General features: G+C 46.8%; 1 protein-coding gene across 3 annotated transcripts; it reads right to left on the bottom strand.

Moving 5' to 3' along the window:
• Nucleotides 1–267: 267 nt before the first annotated feature.
• GP1BB (glycoprotein Ib platelet subunit beta) lies at nucleotides 268–10,159 on the bottom strand. Of its 3 annotated transcripts, none has more exons than XM_053369292.1 (2): nucleotides 8,952–10,159; nucleotides 268–1,005 (listed from the first exon to the last, which is right to left on the bottom strand). In XM_053369292.1, exons 1-2 carry the CDS (start codon nucleotides 9,022–9,024, stop codon nucleotides 392–394), a joined length of 687 nt encoding a protein of 228 aa, XP_053225267.1. In that variant the 5' UTR covers nucleotides 9,025–10,159; the 3' UTR covers nucleotides 268–391. The 3 variants fall into 3 exon arrangements, 2 of the variants coding, with proteins under 2 accessions (XP_053225267.1, XP_053225268.1); XM_053369293.1 differs by lacking the exon at nucleotides 8,952–10,159 and adding an exon at nucleotides 6,666–7,087; XR_008328043.1 differs by lacking the exons at nucleotides 268–1,005; nucleotides 8,952–10,159 and adding exons at nucleotides 1,479–1,722; nucleotides 6,666–7,087.
• Between the last annotated feature and the right edge of the window lie 7,202 nt (nucleotides 10,160–17,361).

Genomic DNA, 17,361 nt, shown 5'->3' with positions numbered 1-17,361 from the left:
TGGGTTAGCGGAGTCTGTAACCTGACACATCTGTAACCAGAGGTACCACTGTACTTTTGATCCAATCACGGTACCATAACACATTAGTGAAGGTCCACTGATTTAACCAGGGACATCTCACTGACAGAAGGATGTGTTCTTGCTCCCATCTTATTTAATCTATATTTGACGGACCTTCCCCATACCATCTCATCCACCTAAGACTGGGCTAACTAAAGTCTTTATTCTCCTTTGTGTTGATGACACTGTTATCTCATACAAAGCCAATTAAAAAAAAAAACCACCTGAATATTGCGTATTTTTGTTTTCAATACTACTGAAACAAAGCCATCTCATCCACAAGTGGACTTCTGCTGAACTCCCCTCTTCTCCCACACATCCAACCCATTGATCAGTCTGCACCCTTTCGAGAATGAATCGACCACGTATCTTCCCGTTCGTCGAATTCGGTGACCGTTCGCCTGGCTTCCTTGGCTATCCTTCGAATTCTACGCAGGTAGACGATGACCAGGAGAAGCAGGACCGCTTGCACGAGGAGGAAGATGAAAAGGCACATCTGAGAGATGAGCGCCACACCACAATACCAGTACTGACAGGTGGAAATGATCTCATCCTCCGACAAATAGCTGATGATCCTGCCTTGAAGATGGGAGGGGGATAAGCATATGACGTTCCTGTAAAAGCTCCGGTTCTGCTGCCACTGGAGCCAGGAGCGCAGGTAGAGGATGTGACAGTCACATTCCCAGGGGTTTGCCCACAGGTGAACCACCTGGAGGTCTTTCAGGTTGTCAAAGAGCCCATTGGGGATGGAGGTGAGATTGTTGTGGTTGAGGTAGAGCTTGGTGGTTGAGGGAGGGAAGGAGGTGGGGAGGTTGTTGTGCATAAGATCTTTTGCGGTGCAGTCAATGAGAGTGGAGGCACACAGGCAGGGCTCAGGGCAGGTTGGAGTGACGAGAGGGAGGAAGACGAGGAGAAGGAGGAGCCGGAGGAAAATCATCTTCCACCCTAAAAGACACAAGAGTCGCCAGTTGGACCAACAAACAATACAAGCAACACGAAGACCGGTATACTAGATAGCACTGCAATTCTTATTCCATAATATACATGATTTACTACAACAAAAAGAAAATGTGTACACTTGTAAATTCTCTAATATATTTGAAATCAAACAAACACACGTCTGTCAATCTTTGAAAGTCCGTAGAAGTATAATAAGTCTATGGTTGAAACAAAGGAATAGATGCTATCCTGTGGGCTAAGCGGTAAAACTTTTTTAGGCGTTCATGGTGCCGAAGTAGTAAGTGAATAACAACGTAAGACAGTGATTCCAGATAATCTGACTGTTTCGCTGGAATCTTCTTCAGCACAACTACAAAAGAATTCAAATATGAAACAATGACCTGTGTACATGAAAACTATATAAATTTCACACATTACAACCCATATTTTGTATGACCAGTGTGGTGAGAGCCAGTGTGGTGTAGTGGTTAAGAGCGGTGGACTCGTAATCTGGGGAACCGGGTTTGCGTCTCCGCTCCTCCACGTGCAGCTGCTGGGTGACCTTGGGCTAGTCACACTTCTCTGAAGTCTCTCAGCCCCACTCACCTCACAGAGTGTTTGTTGTGGTGGAGGAAGGGAAAGGAGAATGTTAGCCGCTTTGAGACTCCTTCGGGTAGTGATAAAGCGGGATATCAAATCCAAACTCTTCTTCATATGCTACAACTACAATAAGAAGAACAAAGGTACATACCCCATAAATTAGAAGAATGCACAAGAGCAGTGGTCATGAGAATATATAACCACTGCTACCAGTTGCATGATACCTGAAGCATAAGAAACCATTCCCAGGTGCCGCTCATTACAGGGATACTGAATCGCAGTTACTGAATTGGCCAGTTAGACCAAAGCACTACCATCACACATACCAGGTCAATCACTCAAGGGAATGGAAGGACAGGGTCAACATTGCAGGCCATCTAAATCAGGGAAACGGTGGACCTCAAGATGTTGCTGGACTCCAACCCTCATCACCTCTGACTCTTGGCCATACTGGCTGAGGCTGATGGGAGTTGGAGTCGCAACAGTATGGGGCGGGGGAGACAACACTGTTCTCTCCATCTCTGGTATGAACTTAAGAGTAGAAAAATGGGAAACTGAGAGAAATAAGAATTGACAGGTTTTCTCATCCCTGCGCAAAATCAGTGTGACCCCAGCTGCTTGTCATCTTAACTTGACCAAAGGTACCTCCTTTACTTTTCATAGTACACAAGCAGCCATTTGTGATAACAGGGTGTAGGGATTCATCTATACAGCTGCAAATCTAATGTTTTGAGTGAGTTTTAAGTGCATTGTACAAATGTGGTGCTAGATGGCGATGGTGAGCTAATGGCAAATTCAATATATACAGTATATATATTTTTAAAAATTAAAGCATTTTCGCAGAGTGTGTGTGTGTTTGTGTGTGTGTGTGTGTGTGTGTGTGTGTCTAGATTCAGCCTAGGTGGGGGAAATGGCCTGACCCACCCAAAAGTACAGGGCCCAGAAAATTCTGCAAATGCCCCATAGCTCAGAGTAAGCTCTGGCAGCCAAAGCCTGTTTTCCTCCCTCTGAAAAGCATCCTAAATTTGCACCTTTAAAAGTAAATCAGCACATGCAAAACGCATGCACATCATATGCAAATTTGTGCCCCAAGTCTTTTAACTCTCTATTGATGCCCCGTACATTGGTCATTTTACTATTTTATAAAATTCAATTGCCCGGTACCCTTTTTCTTTTCTTGCTAGTATTTGGTGCTGCCAACCAAACTGCCTTATATTGAGTCAGACCATTGGTCTATCTAGCTCAGCACTGCCTACTCTGACTGGCAGCAGCTATCCTGGGTTCGAGGCACGAATCACTCCCAGACCCACCTGCCAGGGAATGAACCTGAGACCTTCTGCATGCAGAGCAGGTGCTCTACCACTGAGCTATGCCCCTTCCTCTAAAAAAAACCAGTCCTAAATTAAGATAAAAGGCTGTATTAAATAGAAGCATAAGGTAAAGGTAAAGGGACCACTGACCATTAGGTCCAGTCATGACCGACTCTGGGGTTGCGGCGCTCATCTCGCTTTATTGGCCGAGGGAGCCGGCATACAGCTTCCGGGTCATGTGGCCAGCATGACTAAGCCGCTTTTGGCAAACCAGAGCAGTGCACGGAAACGCTGTTTACCTTCCCGCCGGAGTGGTACCTATTTATCTACTTGCATTTTGACGTGCTTTCGAACTGCTAGGTTGGCAGGAGCAGGGACCGAGCAACGGGAGTTCACCCTGTCGCAGGGATTCGAACCGCCAACCTTCTGATCGGCAAGTCCTAGGCTCTGTGGTTTAACCCACAGCGCATTCCACATCCCAAAATATAATAGAAGGCTACCATATACCAATCACAACATTGGTCCAGCTAGCTCAGTATTGTCTACACGGACTGGCAGTGTCTCTCCAGGATTTCCCTAGTGCTACCTGGAGGCACCAGGAGTTGAACCTAGAAACTTCTGCATCCAAACCAGATGTTCTGCCACTGAGCTAAAGTCCTTCCCTTTACATGACTCAAAGGAAGACTCCTTCAGATGGTTCCTGGGTTGCTTCTCTGTTAATGGAATGGGAGGAGCACTGTGTCCATTTCCTCCCTCCATTTACACTCACTGCCCCATTCCCAAAGCTTGCCCAAGACCCAGGAGCACATTTTCAGCAGGGAGCTGCCAAAGGAAAGGAGCAGGGAAGGCTCATTCGATGAGCAGAACTTCCCCTCCGCAGGAAAGGAATGAGGATGAACCAGAGGTCACATATTTTGGGAGGAATACTTTTAAATCTACCAACACAAGAGATTTGGAGGGGGGAGAATGAGAAGCAGGAGGTTAGTGTAAGAAGAGCTGTTCAAAAAGCCCATACAAAGGGATCGCAGCCCGTTTAAAGAGTTTTCCGTAACTCAAAACCTTGTGTATTCTTTCATCAGCTGACACACCGGTCAGGAGAGAGACAGAAAGTATCCCATTGCTTATTCTTTCATCTGTTGCTTCTATGGGACCAGAATAGTTGGCTCCATATCAGACAGAGCACTGATCTCTTAGAAGCTCTTTGATACCCAGAGCCGGGTGAGTTTTGAAGACATCGCTTTGAGACACAAGTGCTAGCTCAGTGGCAGAGCATCCCAGCTCCAATCCCCAGTGTCTCCAAGTCAGGTTAGAAAAGATCTGTGCCTAAAGTCCTGCAGAACTGGGGCCAGACAATGGAGAGACAGATGAGCCAATGGCCTGACTTGAAAGAAGGCAGCGCCCATATCTCTAGAGCAGTGGTTCTCAGAGGGTGAGATGTGCCACATTGGTGTGGCAGGAGAGGATGGCAAATGTGGTGTTGCAGTTCAGTTTCTTGTGTTTTAGGGACGCGGGTGGCGCTATGGTCTAAACCACTGAGCCTCTTGGGCTTGCCGATCAGAAGGTCGGCGGTTCAAATCCCCACGATGGGGTGAGCTCCTGTTGCTCTGTCCCAGCTCCTGCCAACCTAGCAGTTTGGGAGCACACCAGTGCAAGTAGATAAATAGGTACTGCTGAGACGGGAAGGGAAACAGCGTTTCCGTGTGCTCTGCTTTCCATCATAGTGTTCCGCTGCACCAGAAGCGGTTTAGTCCTGCTGGCCACATGACCCAGAAAACTGTCTGTGGACAAACAGCCTGAAAGTGAGATGAACACTGCAACCCCATAGTCGCCTTTGACTGGACTTAACCATCCAGGGGCCCTTTACCTTACCTTGGAAAAAAAGGTAAAGGACCCCTAACAGTTAAGTCCAGTTGTGGACGACTCTGGGGTTGTGGCACTCATCTCGCTTTTCATGCCGAGGAAGCCAGCGTTTGTCCACAGACAGTTTTTCCGGGTCATGTGGCCAGCATGACTAAGCCGCTTCTGGCAAAACCAGAGCAGCGCACGGAAATACCGTTTACCTGCCCACCGGAGTGGTACCTATTTATCTACTTGCACTTTCTGGCGTGCTTTCGAACTGCTAGGTTGGCAGGAGCTGGGACAGAGCAACGGGAGCTCACTCCGTCGCGAGGATTCGAACCGCCAACCTTCTGATTGGCAAGCCCAAGAGGTTCAGTGGTTTAGACCACAGCACCACCCATGTCCCGCGTTACCTTACCTTACCTTTTACCTATTGTGTTTTAGCAAACAGCCGTTACAAATAACAAGAATACTGCTACTAAAAGTGGCTTACATTTCTACTCCCGACCTTTAGAGGATAAATCATTTCCCATACCCCCTTTAAATTTTGTTACATGAATTTGCAGAGCCTTAGTAAGAAATTTGGATGTTCTAAAGGATAGATGGGATGCAGGTGGCACTGTGATCTAAACCACTGAGCCTAGGGCTTGCAGATCAGAAGGTCGGCGGTTCGAATCCCCGCGACAGGGTGAGCTCCCGTTGCTCGGTCCCAGCTCCTGCCAACCTAGCAGTTCGAAAGCACGTCAAAGTCCAAGTAGATAACTAGGTACTTCTCTGGCGGGAAGGTAAACAGCGTTTCTGTGCGTTGCTCTGGTTTCGCCAGAAGCGGCATAGTCATGCTGGCCACATGACCCAGAAAAACTGTCTGCGGACAAACGTCGGCTCCCTCAGCCCGTAAAGCGAGATGAGTGCCAGAACCCCAGAGTCGTTTGCAACTGGACTTAACTGTCAGGGATCCTTTACCTTTAGCTTTTAAAGGATAGATAACTTCTCTACATCAGACAACAGAAAACAGGTCTTTGCAAGAAATGACCTACCCTTCTACGATGTGTGGATGTAGTAGCAATGTGTGGGTGTAGTTGCGTCTAAGATTATAAAAAGGGCATTCAAGGAGTACATGAGTTATGTCTTCTATGGACACAGAGTTGCAGCCACAAACTCTGTCCTCCTTAGGAACTCCTTTATGTTGGCCCATCCAATCTGCTAATAGAAGGACATTTAGTCTTGCCTGCATAAAGGCTACCCTCATTTTAACGTTTGGTAAATCTACCAGGTACCTCGGCAGGGATAAATACAACGGAATAAAGGAAGCATACAACTTATTAGATTGACAAGTCTCAATCTTAGAAGTTTGTGATTGCATCTTGGTGTGGTGGTAAGATTCAAGGACAAAGATATTTAAACATTTCAGTGTAGTATTGACTTTTAAAAATTTGCCAAATATGGATAGATATCTTTTCCAAATCAAGCGCTGCTAGGAGCTGTTTCTTTTTGTTTTCCAGTGCATTTCTTATCGATAAAAGAATTGGGTGTGGCGCAAGCAAATTTTTAATCGGAAAGTGTGGCCCAGAGGAAAAAGTTTGAGTACCACTGCTCTAGAGTCGGTATACTGTATATTATCATTATATATTAAATTTATACCCTGCCCTTCCTCCCAAAAGAGCCCAAGGTGGAAAATAACTCTTGAGACTGTGATATCCTTAGGGGAATTGCAAAGATGCGCCAAACGACCCAAGAGACTTCCTTGAGAATTCCTTGCAGAGTCACTGAAGATGTTGGAGCACAGCTCAGTCCTGGCTCATGAAAAAACAGGTGAAGACTCAAGTTTGGGAAACGCTGCTCTAGATGGACAAACAACCTGACCTGACACAGGACAGTTTCCCTATGTACCTGTGGGGGAAATGGTTTTAGACTTACCACTCTCAGCTTGCTCCTCTGCAGAATGAGAACCCAAGCTGAATGCTGGCCAGCTGTGTGAGAAGTAGTAAGTGCATGGCTGAGCAATCCTGATAAATCCACTGCCTGCACCAGAAAGATAAGGGGAAGCCTGTTCCTAACCCGTCATTCTGCGGAGATCCCACAAGCTTGTCCTTGCAAGCTGATGCCTCTTCCCTGCTGACTGAAAGACTTGGTTTTCGCCTCATGCTCAAAAATGGAATTGCACTCAGGAGCACTCCCGGTTGTGGCAGAATGGTAAATAAGAAAACAATTCTCCAATAAAATAAAAAAATTCCTTCCAGTAGCACCTTAGAGACCAACTAAGTTTGTTATTGGTATGAGCTTTCGTGTGCATGCACACTTCTTCAGATTCTGCAATAGTTCACTAGCAGGGATTCAGAAATACGAACATAAGGAAGGGAGGTGGCAGAGGTCCTGTATTTTTAGTGTATTTTTAATATTTTGTTGGAAGCCGCCCAGAGTGGCTGGGGAAATGGGCGAGGTATAAATAAATGATGATGATGATGATGATGATGATGATGAAGGAGAAGAAGGAGAAGAAGGAAAAGGAGGAGGAGGAGGAGAAGGAGAAGGAGGAGGAGGAGGAGGAGGAGGAGGAGGAGGAGGAGGAGGAGGAGAGAAGAAGAAGAAGAAGAAGAAGAAGAAGAAGAAGAAGAAGAAGAAGAAGAAGAAGAAGAAGAAGAAGAAGGTTCAAACCCCAGTAACTTCACGTAGGGTTGGGAAGAACCCCAGTCCGAAACCCTAGAGAATCCTGGGAAACTTAGCTTTTTCAGGATGCTGAGATGTTAAGAGACCCCTATTCCCCTCACAGAGTTACAATTCTCAGAGTTCCCTGGAAAGAGGGATTGATTATTATAGCACTCTGGGAATTGTAGCTCTGTAAGGGGAATAGTTGTCTCCTAATAACTCATATGTGTGTATGTGTGTGTGTATGAATATATATGAATGATTTTACATGTTTGAGTTTACAATCATACCACAACACATTCAAAGTTACAAGAGTCCTACAAACCTTCCCCTCCATGGGTTCTGTTGTTAAATCTTTTCTGCTGCATCTTTATTTTAATAATCCATTTTTTAAATAATTCCATTGTGTCCATAGTTCTCATTACATTACAAGCATTACTGCAATCCTGCTAACGTTTTCAACTGCTCACAGTGGCCTTTGAGGTGAATTATAATTTTTTCCCATTCTTTATTAAAGTTTTGGTCTTCCTGATTCCCAAGTCTTCCGGTCAGTTTTGCCATTTCGGCATAGTCCATCAACTCAATTTGCCATTCTTCTCCGGTAGGGACTTTATCTTCTTTCCATCTTTGTGCTCCTAATAGCTCTTAGCACCCTTAACAAATTATATTTTCCAGGATTCTTTGGGGCGAGCCATGATTGTTAAAAGTGGTGCAGACAAGGGCCCACGTCTCTGCCATAAATGTGGAAGGGAAGGAAGAGGAGGTCCATGCAGTTGTGCAACAGATCTGCAGATGCTTTCTGCACACGATTCCTCTCAAACATTCACTCAGGATGAGCAAATTTGTGCACTCGTCGAGTCAAGGGTAGGACTGACCACAAGGACTGATAGACTCTGATGACTTGACACCAAAAGCATATGTCGCCCTTAGTTAAGGACGGAGTTCCACCACATCCTGTCAACCAGAACCCAGTCATGCTTTGAAATGTGCACCTCTCTAAATTTTGCAGTGCTGTTCTCCATCCAAGTCATACATGCACAAAAACACAGGGTAAAGTGTATTGGTGAAAATAGGAGACAAAAATGCACTGTGTAAGGGGAAATTGCTTTACATAAAATGTGTACATTGGGCAAAATTGTGTACATATGGGTCCACTGGAGGGATTCATGCAAAAATCTTGTTGAATTTTCATGAGGACTTTTTTTAAAAAAATCACATACTGGCGTGGAAATCTGGAGAACTGGATTATTATGGGTGGAAAAAATGAGAAACTCAAACTGGCAGATTTACCCATCCCTAGTAGAATCTAGCCTTCTCTACAAAGGTGGATACTCCATATGTTGCTCTGTCTGACAACCAAGGAAGGTTGTCCAGAAGGGAATGTGAACCCTGACTGAAAACGTTTCCCCAACCCTGATATAATTTATTGATTTTATTGACTGCATATGCAGGCCACCCAATAAAACAAGACCATCTCCAAGTGGCTTCCCATAGAAGAATCTAGATATAGCTATGTAGATATTTCAATCCAGGTCATGAAGCTTCTTGCTCACTTACCATGACTGATGGTGATAGTCCTCTCGCTGCAAGAGCCGGCCAACGCTTTGGATCTGAACAAGACTGAAGTCATTGCATTCAAGGGTCAGGAAGGGAGGGAAGCAAGGAATTCTCTTTGCTCAACTTCGCAGGCTTAGGTTGTTTCAGGATCCAGACTGCTGTGGCCACAAAACATCTGTCCAAAGATTCCACCACTCATTCAAATGGAAGCTAGTCTGCGATGATGTACAATCTGTGGGGCAGTGCACTTAACAGTTCAGGGGATTGGGCTGGTGTATAGTATAAAGTCTAGCCTTCCTGAATGGCACCCACACTTCTGTATGTGGACTTGCTCCCTCTTGTCATCCAGATGCAGCCTTGGAGATTGCTGCTCTTCAGCTCTCAAATGGACTGAGCTCAACATTCGCCAGAGAGTCTAAACCTTCAAGCTTTGTGTGATGAAGGGAAGAAGGGTTATCCCTGCCTACTCCATCGTGTGTCCCTGTCACAACTTCAACACTTTACACATGCTAGGATGGTAGATTTCTGCAATGGGGATCTGAGGCTACACCATGAACAGGGAAACTATGGCCGCCCACTGTGCATTATACGACATGTTCCATCATCCTGGACAATTCGCCGTGCTGTCACGAGCTGATGGGAGTTGTTGTACTTATTTGGAAGCAGAAAGGGCACACTAGTGGAAACAGAAATGGGAAGGAGGGGCCCCCACTTTGGGATGGGGGATCACTGCTGGTCACTTAAAGGTAAAGGGACCCCTGACCATTAGGTCCAGTCATTGCCGACTCTGAGGTTGCGGCACTCATCTCGCTTTATTGGCCGAGGGAGCCAGCGTACAGATTCCGGATCATGTGGCCAGCATGACTAAGCCGCTTCTGGCGAACCAGAGCAGCGCACAGAAACGCCGTTTACCTTCCCGCCGGAGTGGTACCTATTTATCTACTTGCCCTTTGACGTGCTTTTGAACTGCTAGGTTGGCAGGAGCAGGGACCGAGCAAAGGGAGCTCACCCCGTCGCGGGGATTCAAACCGCCGACCTTCTGATCGGCAAGTCCTAGGCTCTGTGGTTTAACCCACTTACCCAAGGGCTATTCAAGTTCTGGAGCCAGCATTGAGTTCAGGTGATTTTTTTAAAATAAGAATTCACTAAGATCAAATTCCTTAAGCATCCCTGTTCTGCTATGGGAGGACTCACTGATACGATACCTGTGGGTATCTCCTATGGCACCAACCAAAGGTCTTAGTAAATATCCCCTCAAAAATCCACAAGGCCCAAGAGACTGTTGGCTCAGTTCCTGTTTGCACTGGCTCATCCTCTGTTACATTGGACACACCGCTTTAAAGATGCCCACCTTTCAGTGGATCAGACACCCATCCTCCCTTCCATTCTGAACAGATAAGAGAATCAAAGAGCTTCCCACTGCGAGGGAGCCTAGCGGAAACTGATGTAAGTGCCTTTTCCTCCACTGATGGGGTGGCATGCCCACACCATTTTATGTTCCTGACTCTCCTCCTGCTCTTTTAGATGTGGCAGCCATTTTGTCTTTTGCCATGCCCTCAAGACAGCCATGTAATGTGATTACACCCACCCCACGGCAGCCATTTTGTCTTTTGCTATGACAAGACAGCCATTTTGTGTTATGCCACACACGTCACGGCAGCCATTTTGTGACTGGCGGCCACGACACCGTCTCAAAATGTGCCCACGGACTTTAAAAGTTCGACAACCCCTGTGTTATGGAAAGTAATTTAACAGAGTGATCAATGACAAAGAAGCATGGTTTCGGCTTTTTAAAACTTTTAGTTTACTTCATTGATCAGTTCAGGTAGTAAACATTATATTAATAATAATAATTATAATAATTATAATTATAATTTTAATAAAATGGATATGTTTAAAAGGTTCTGTTCTCTTTGATCACCATGACCAAAAATAAAATAAAAGTTCAACAGAAATGTACAAAACAAACAAACAAACGAAAAAGCGGTACGGAACAGAGCAAGGCAAGGCGGGTGTCACAGAAGCAATAGCAACAAGCCGCAGTTTACAACATGGCTGCAACGAGTGAGGTGCGAGGGGAAGCCTGAGAAAGGCAAGAGGTCATCACACAGCACAGAGAACAACCTTCCCCCCCTCCTTCCAGGAAAAAAAAAAGGCATGCGGAATAACTTGTGAGAACAAGCACAAAGCGTGTACCGTTGAATAGCAAACCACCGTTTGTGGGAGCAAATCAGGTTATTGGCACAGATATTGGCTCAGCACCTCCCTGGTGAGGCACAGTCTACCTTGGACCTCTCCAACCCACCACCCACATGCTACTTGTAGAAGTTGTGGGCTTGCATCCCCATTGAGACTCTCTTAAGAACATCTAAGAACGGCCCTTGCTGGGTCGGGCTGCCGGCCCTTCCAAATCCAGCATCCCATCCTCACCGTGGCCAACTAGACACCCGTGGGAAGCCCACGAGCAGGACCTGAGTGCAACATCACTCTCTCCTCCAGCAACCCACAGCGGCTGGTTTTCAGAGGCACCCTACCACCAACAGCGAAAGCATTGCTTCGAACACAGCACAGGGAAGAGCAGAGAAGCATACCTCCCGGGTGGTTGTAAGGAAGTGCAAAAATGTCCAGGCCAACCTAGGAGAAGAAAGCAGCAAATCCATCGGCGTCCTTTGCTTTTGGAGGAGGGTGGAGAAACCGGTGAACCCCCCCCCCAGCTGCCGTTGTTGGGACTCCAGCTCCCATCAGCCCCAGGCAACATGGCCAATGGTCAGGGAATGATGGGAGCTGGAGCCCAGCAATGGCTTGTGCACAGCCACAGGTTTCACCATCCCCAAGTTGCAGTGCTCAAAAACTGGAGCTGGAGGACAGAGAAAAGCAGGGTGGGCCTTAATTAAACCCACAAGCCCCGCTGCTGATATCCTCTGATTTTAGCCATACTCCAACAGCTTTCTAATAAAAATAGAAGATAGGGAAGGGGCACAAGGCCAACACAAAAGATAAGACGACTGGTCCCCAGCTGCCTGCCTCCTGTACTTCAAGCACTGGTTTGTAACAGGCAAAACCATGTGTTGCAGGTAGGGATGGAAAGATTTTGAGTTCTCTCCATTTCCCGTTTTTCCAAGCTTAAACTCAATTCTCCACATCTCCGCAGCAATTTTAGCTTTAAAGAAATCCTCATGAAAGTTCTTCAGCATCTCAATGTGACTTTTTCCCCCAATAAGCATCTCTGTGTGTGCAGTTTTGACACATTTTTGCAAAGACGTATCTCTTGATATGTGAATGCTATTCCCAATAAAATATTCATTTTTACGCGCTTTCGTAAATGTTGTTTGGTTGGAGACCTGAGCCGTAAAACTCGGGTAACTCTGAATTTCGAAGGATTCTGTGCTTTGCTTCTAAGCGTGTTTCAGAAACAGCAAAATTGATGAATTCGGCGTTAAATGAGTATAGAATTGAAATTCTCCTCCATCCCTAATTGCAGCCCATCAGGATTCGTGCAGATGCACCACACGCTATGGACCTTTCCCATAGACAGCTGGAGAATGGCCAAATGGACTCAACTCTGGTGCAGCTGTGCGTATTAGGGTGTAAGGCAGCTGTCCTTAAGGCAGTGTTTCTCAAACCTATTTAAAACTCAAGACATCCACAACTGTTCTTGGGCTCCCCTTCATTAAAGACAGACCAAACCATCTTTGCCAATGAGCACACAGACCCATGCTGAACCTGCTGCTATGAGCTAGGACAAAGAGCCCCTCCCATTTAGAGGTGGGGGCATAATTTCTATCCAATTATATTTCACTTCAGCCCATTCAACAATATTTCAAAGCCCCTGGAATGTTTCCAAAAGCACAGGAAGAAGGAAACATCAGGGGAAGAGCTTCACCTTTCACTGAGTCTCAGGGTTGTATCCAAGGTACCTGTGGCTCTCCAAGCTGTTGTTGGACTACATCTCCCATCAGCCCTGGTCACTGACCATGCTGGGTGGGTCTGATGGGAGCTGGAGTCTAGCAACATCTGGAGGGCCACCGGTTCCCCAATCCTGCCATAGCATCTCATACCTTCTCGAAAGAAGCAGTGGTGGCAACATCAGGATGTCTCCAACTGCCCCAGGATAGTGCCCCTCCTTTGAATTTCCAATGAGCTTCTGTCCCTCAGCTGGAGAACATTGGCTTTTAAGCTCCTGTCTTTAAGGCAAGCCATAGGGCATGGATGGAGAGGCTGTACCCATCCACACGTTGATGGACTCCAACTCCCATCAGCCCCGGCCAGCATGGCCAATGGCCAGGAAGGAGAGGAGCTGTAGTCCAGTAACATCTGCAGGACCACAGAGGCCCTTCACCACTCCTACAAGAGAGCATTTCAGCCTAACAGTTGGACATATAGAAACCTAGTGAGACACTGCTGACTTTCAATTTGTAGGACAAATAGCTGGAGCTGAGATTACTCTGCATGTATTAAAGAGCTTGCCAACGTCACAGTATTTGCATTATCACCAATATTGCTTTGTCCATTGTTCATGGTGTCCTGCCTTGTTCATTGGTTACTGTAACTATGTTGCTTTCAGCTAATCATCACTGCCTGTTCTTTAGACATTCCATTCCCTGCTGACCTCGTTCATTCCCGCAACGCTGTGTGTCATACGCACGCTTGCCAATTTAGGATACACTCGATGCATCTGATGGAGCGGTCCATGTGGCCCGCAAAAACGTATGGCATAACAGATTTATTAGTCTTTCAAGACTCTCTGCTGGTTTTGCTCCAGAAGGCTAGCTCAGAGAGTTCCCACAGTTATGTAGCAGAAACAATGAGCTTTAGATGTATGGCATGTACACAGCCTAAGCAAGGCTGTGGCATGGTCATGTGGGTTGCTTGCTGTCCTTTGAAGTACTGCCTTATCAGGGAAAGCCACACAGCCTGCAGCTTTTCTCACTGGATGTGAGGCTAGCATGAAAGACACGCAGAATGAGAACAGAGCCGTGGCTGCAGGAGAAGGCAATCCTTATCTCTTGCCAACAGTTCCCTGTGCCTTCCAGGATAAAGGGGGGTATCATGGACCTTGTCACCCTGACTGGGGCCCCAAAGAAACAAGAGACAAGGGCTGTATTTATACCATCGTTTTAAAGCTCTATGGTGCCATCTTAACATGGTTTCCTGCAAAGCATTCTGGGAGCTGCAGTTGGTTAAGGGTGCCAAGAGTTGTTAGAAGAGATCCTATTCCACGCACAGAGCTACAATTCCCACAGTTCCCTGTGAAGGTAAAAAGGTAAAGGTAAAGGGCCCCTGGATGGTTCAGTCCAGTCAAAGGTGACTATGGGGTTGTGGCGCTCATCTCGCTTCGGGCCAAGGGAGCCGGCGTTTGTCCGCAGACAGATTTCCGGGTCATGTGGCCAGCAGGACTAAACCGCTTCTGGCACAACAGGACACCGTGACAAGTGCCAGAGTGCACGAAAACGCTGTTTACCTTCCTGCTACAGTGGTACCTATTTATCTACTTGCACTGGTGTGCCTTCCAAGTGCTAGGTTGGCAGGAGCTGGGACAGAGCAATGGGACTTCACCCCACCATGGGGATTCGAACTGCTGACCTTCCAAGTGGCAAGCCCAAGATGCTCAGTGGTTTAGACCACAGCACCACCAGTGTCCCTGTGAAGAGGGACTGGTTATTAATCTGCTCTGAGAATTGTAGAATTGTAGCTCTGTGGGAGGGACAGGAGTCTTTTATCAACTCCAGACATTTAGACTTCCCAGGATTTGGGATGGGGGTGATATGAAGCCTGTTAAAAGTTTGAGCATTATACTGTAGATTTAGAGGCAGCTTTAAGTAGAATCCGCCTGCCATTTGCTCCAGCTCCTTCTACAAATGGCCACTCTGCCTTCCACCCAGGGCAGGCTTGCCCATGAGCTGAACCAAAGCAGCCGCCTCGGGTGGCAGAATGCTGTGGGGCGTCTTCCAGTGAGATCTCATGAGAGTTCCATGAGATTTCACCGGAAGCCACCACAGCTACACAAAAACAAGGCCGCAGTGGTAGGGGGCGGCAGGGGAGGTGGTGGCAGGGAAGCTTTGCCTCAGGTGGTGAAACAGGATGGTCCGCCCCTGCTTTCACCTCTGCCAGTCCCAATGGGCACCAGCAACTGCTGTCCCCTCCACCATTGCCCCATACGGGAGCTGATGGGTTGATTCTTGGGAATAGGACACAGCCGGACATTGCAGCTAAGAGCAGTAAGCTAACAGGGGGTTCGGGGTTGGCCTCATGCCACACACAGCTCTGTCCTCCAACACCTCAGCACCATTTGCAACACACACACAGATTCCACCTGAGGCAGCAGCAGTCATTACGGCCAATGTCAGGGCCGGCCTTTCCTGAGCACAACCATGAGACTCCCCAAGACGCTCTGTAGCTCATCTCGATTTCCTCCAGGCTTTAGCCAGGCGGAACTGAGGTATAAACTAGGGCTGCAACTTGGGACCCTGAGAAGTTTCACTTTCTATAAGGAAAGAAGGAAGTCTGCAGGTTGGTAGACCTGTCAGAGATGTGGTTGAAGACACGCTAGGAGTATTTGTAAAGAAGAAGCAAACATCTGGGGAATGATTCTGCCACCCCCCATGTGCTTGCTGGGGCCGATGTGAGTTGTAGCAGAAACATCTGGAAGGCAGTAGGTTGGCAAAGGCTGTCCCAAACTTGGGTCTCCAGCTGTTACTGGACTACAACTTCCATCATCCCCAGCTAGCAAGACTGGTGGTCAGGGATGATGGGAACTGTAGTCCAAAAGCAGTTTGGAAAACACTGTCCTAAACGAAAGTGTGGCACATCTACCGTATTTTTTGCTCTATAAGACGCACCAGACCACAAGACGCACCTAGTTTTTGGAGGAGGAAAACAAGAGAAAAAAAAACTGAATCTCAAAAGCCAGAACAACAAGAGGGATCGCTGCACAGCGACAGCAGCAATCCCTCTTGCTGTTCTGGCTTCTGTAATAACTGCGCAGCCTGCATTCGCTCCATAAGACACACACACATTTCCCATTACCTTTTAGGAGGGAAAAAGTGAGTCTTATAGAGCGAAAAATACGGTAAATGGCAACACGCTATATTCTGCTTGTTTTTCTGTTTAAGATGAGAGCCCAAAGATAGAAAGAGAAAGAAAGAGATTTCACCCTGCTCCCTGCAAAGGAGGACGATGCTCCCTTATCTTTAGCAGTGCCGCAAAAGGGTATTTTGATAGGGATATATTCACATTTCTGTTGTGACAAGTTGCTCCTGTAAAAAAAATATCAATTTCTAATCAACACTTAGAAAACAAGGAGCCTCATCTCTCTTTTGCATTCGAAAGCAGGTGAGGGCGAAACTTGTGGCCCTCCGGAGATAAACTACAACTCCCATCATCCCTAAACATTGGTCGTGCTGGTTGGGGCAAGTGGGAGTTGAAGTCCAACAACATTTGGAGGAGCGGGAGGTTTCCCAGCCTGTCCTAAAGGGAGAAGAAGGGTCAAAAGAGCAAAGCAGAAGGAGTCCTGTAATTTCAAATTAAAAGGTGAGCCCTGGATACGAGAAAGCTGCAAAAGCTGCACAACACATTCCCCTCTCCCTGGGAGCCTCTGGCCACTTTCCGGAGCGTTACACACTTTGCACAGAATTAAAGTTTCCTTGTTGCAGAATGTGGACTTCTGGGTGTGAGGTGTATAAATTATCTCTGGCCATAAGACTGCCAACTGCTAGCGACAGTAGAACAAATCTGCCTCCCCTATTCGGATCTCAGCTGGTTCCATCTGTAATGCCATACACCCTATAGCCACATCTCCTCAGTTCATGCATGTGCAGTTTGCTCTCAGTCTCACTGCATCATGGACTTTGTAGCTGTAACCTTGTGAGCATTGGGTGCTGGCCTCTAGACTACAAAATCCATGATGCAGCGCAACTGAGCCGAATAAGAAAGACTCACACTAACTCTGTATGCAGCAGACATTTGCACGGTGGCCCAAACTGAAGCAATGCATATTTCTAGAAGCCCACAACCACACGACACAATCCCAGGTTAGCAGAATACCATGGTTTGCTCCCATCCCAAGTCCATTTTCAGGTGGAATTTTTTAGATCCCTAAAAATGACTTGAGACATTCACTAGAGGAATTCACTGGACAGCGTACAAACCAATTAACACATTTCTCTAGGAATCCAAATTTGCTCCATGGTTGGTGAGAGACAAAGCATGGGCTGAGCGTGCCAAGATGATGCTAAACCTCAAAGTAACTCCTGCCTTGCAGATCCTTACCTCTGCAAGAAGTCCAACAGTTGTACATCACTCAATACAACTCACCTAAAACAAGGGCAGTGGGAGCTGTTTTTTTACTAGGATCCCTCGCCAGCAGGTCTTTTAAGTCCTTCCCCCCATAGTGCAAAAAAGAGCCATGAGA

The sequence above is a fragment of the Podarcis raffonei genome, chromosome 16, assembly GCF_027172205.1.
Source record: "Podarcis raffonei isolate rPodRaf1 chromosome 16, rPodRaf1.pri, whole genome shotgun sequence".
Classification (NCBI taxonomy): Eukaryota; Metazoa; Chordata; class Lepidosauria; order Squamata; family Lacertidae; genus Podarcis; species Podarcis raffonei.
Note: the sequence above shows the minus strand (reverse complement) of the source record. Positions and strands in the feature narration are given on the sequence as shown.

Excerpts from the sequence above, each read along its gene's own strand:
- GP1BB (XM_053369292.1), bottom strand. The coding sequence starts at position 9,024 with ATGACTTCAGTCTTGTTCAGATCCAAAGCGTTGGCCGGCTCTTGCAGC. Across the intron at positions 1,006-8,951 it reads GACTATCACCATCAGTCATG|GGTGGAAGATGATTTTCCTC; the intron begins GTAAGTGAGCAA and ends TGTGTCTTTTAG.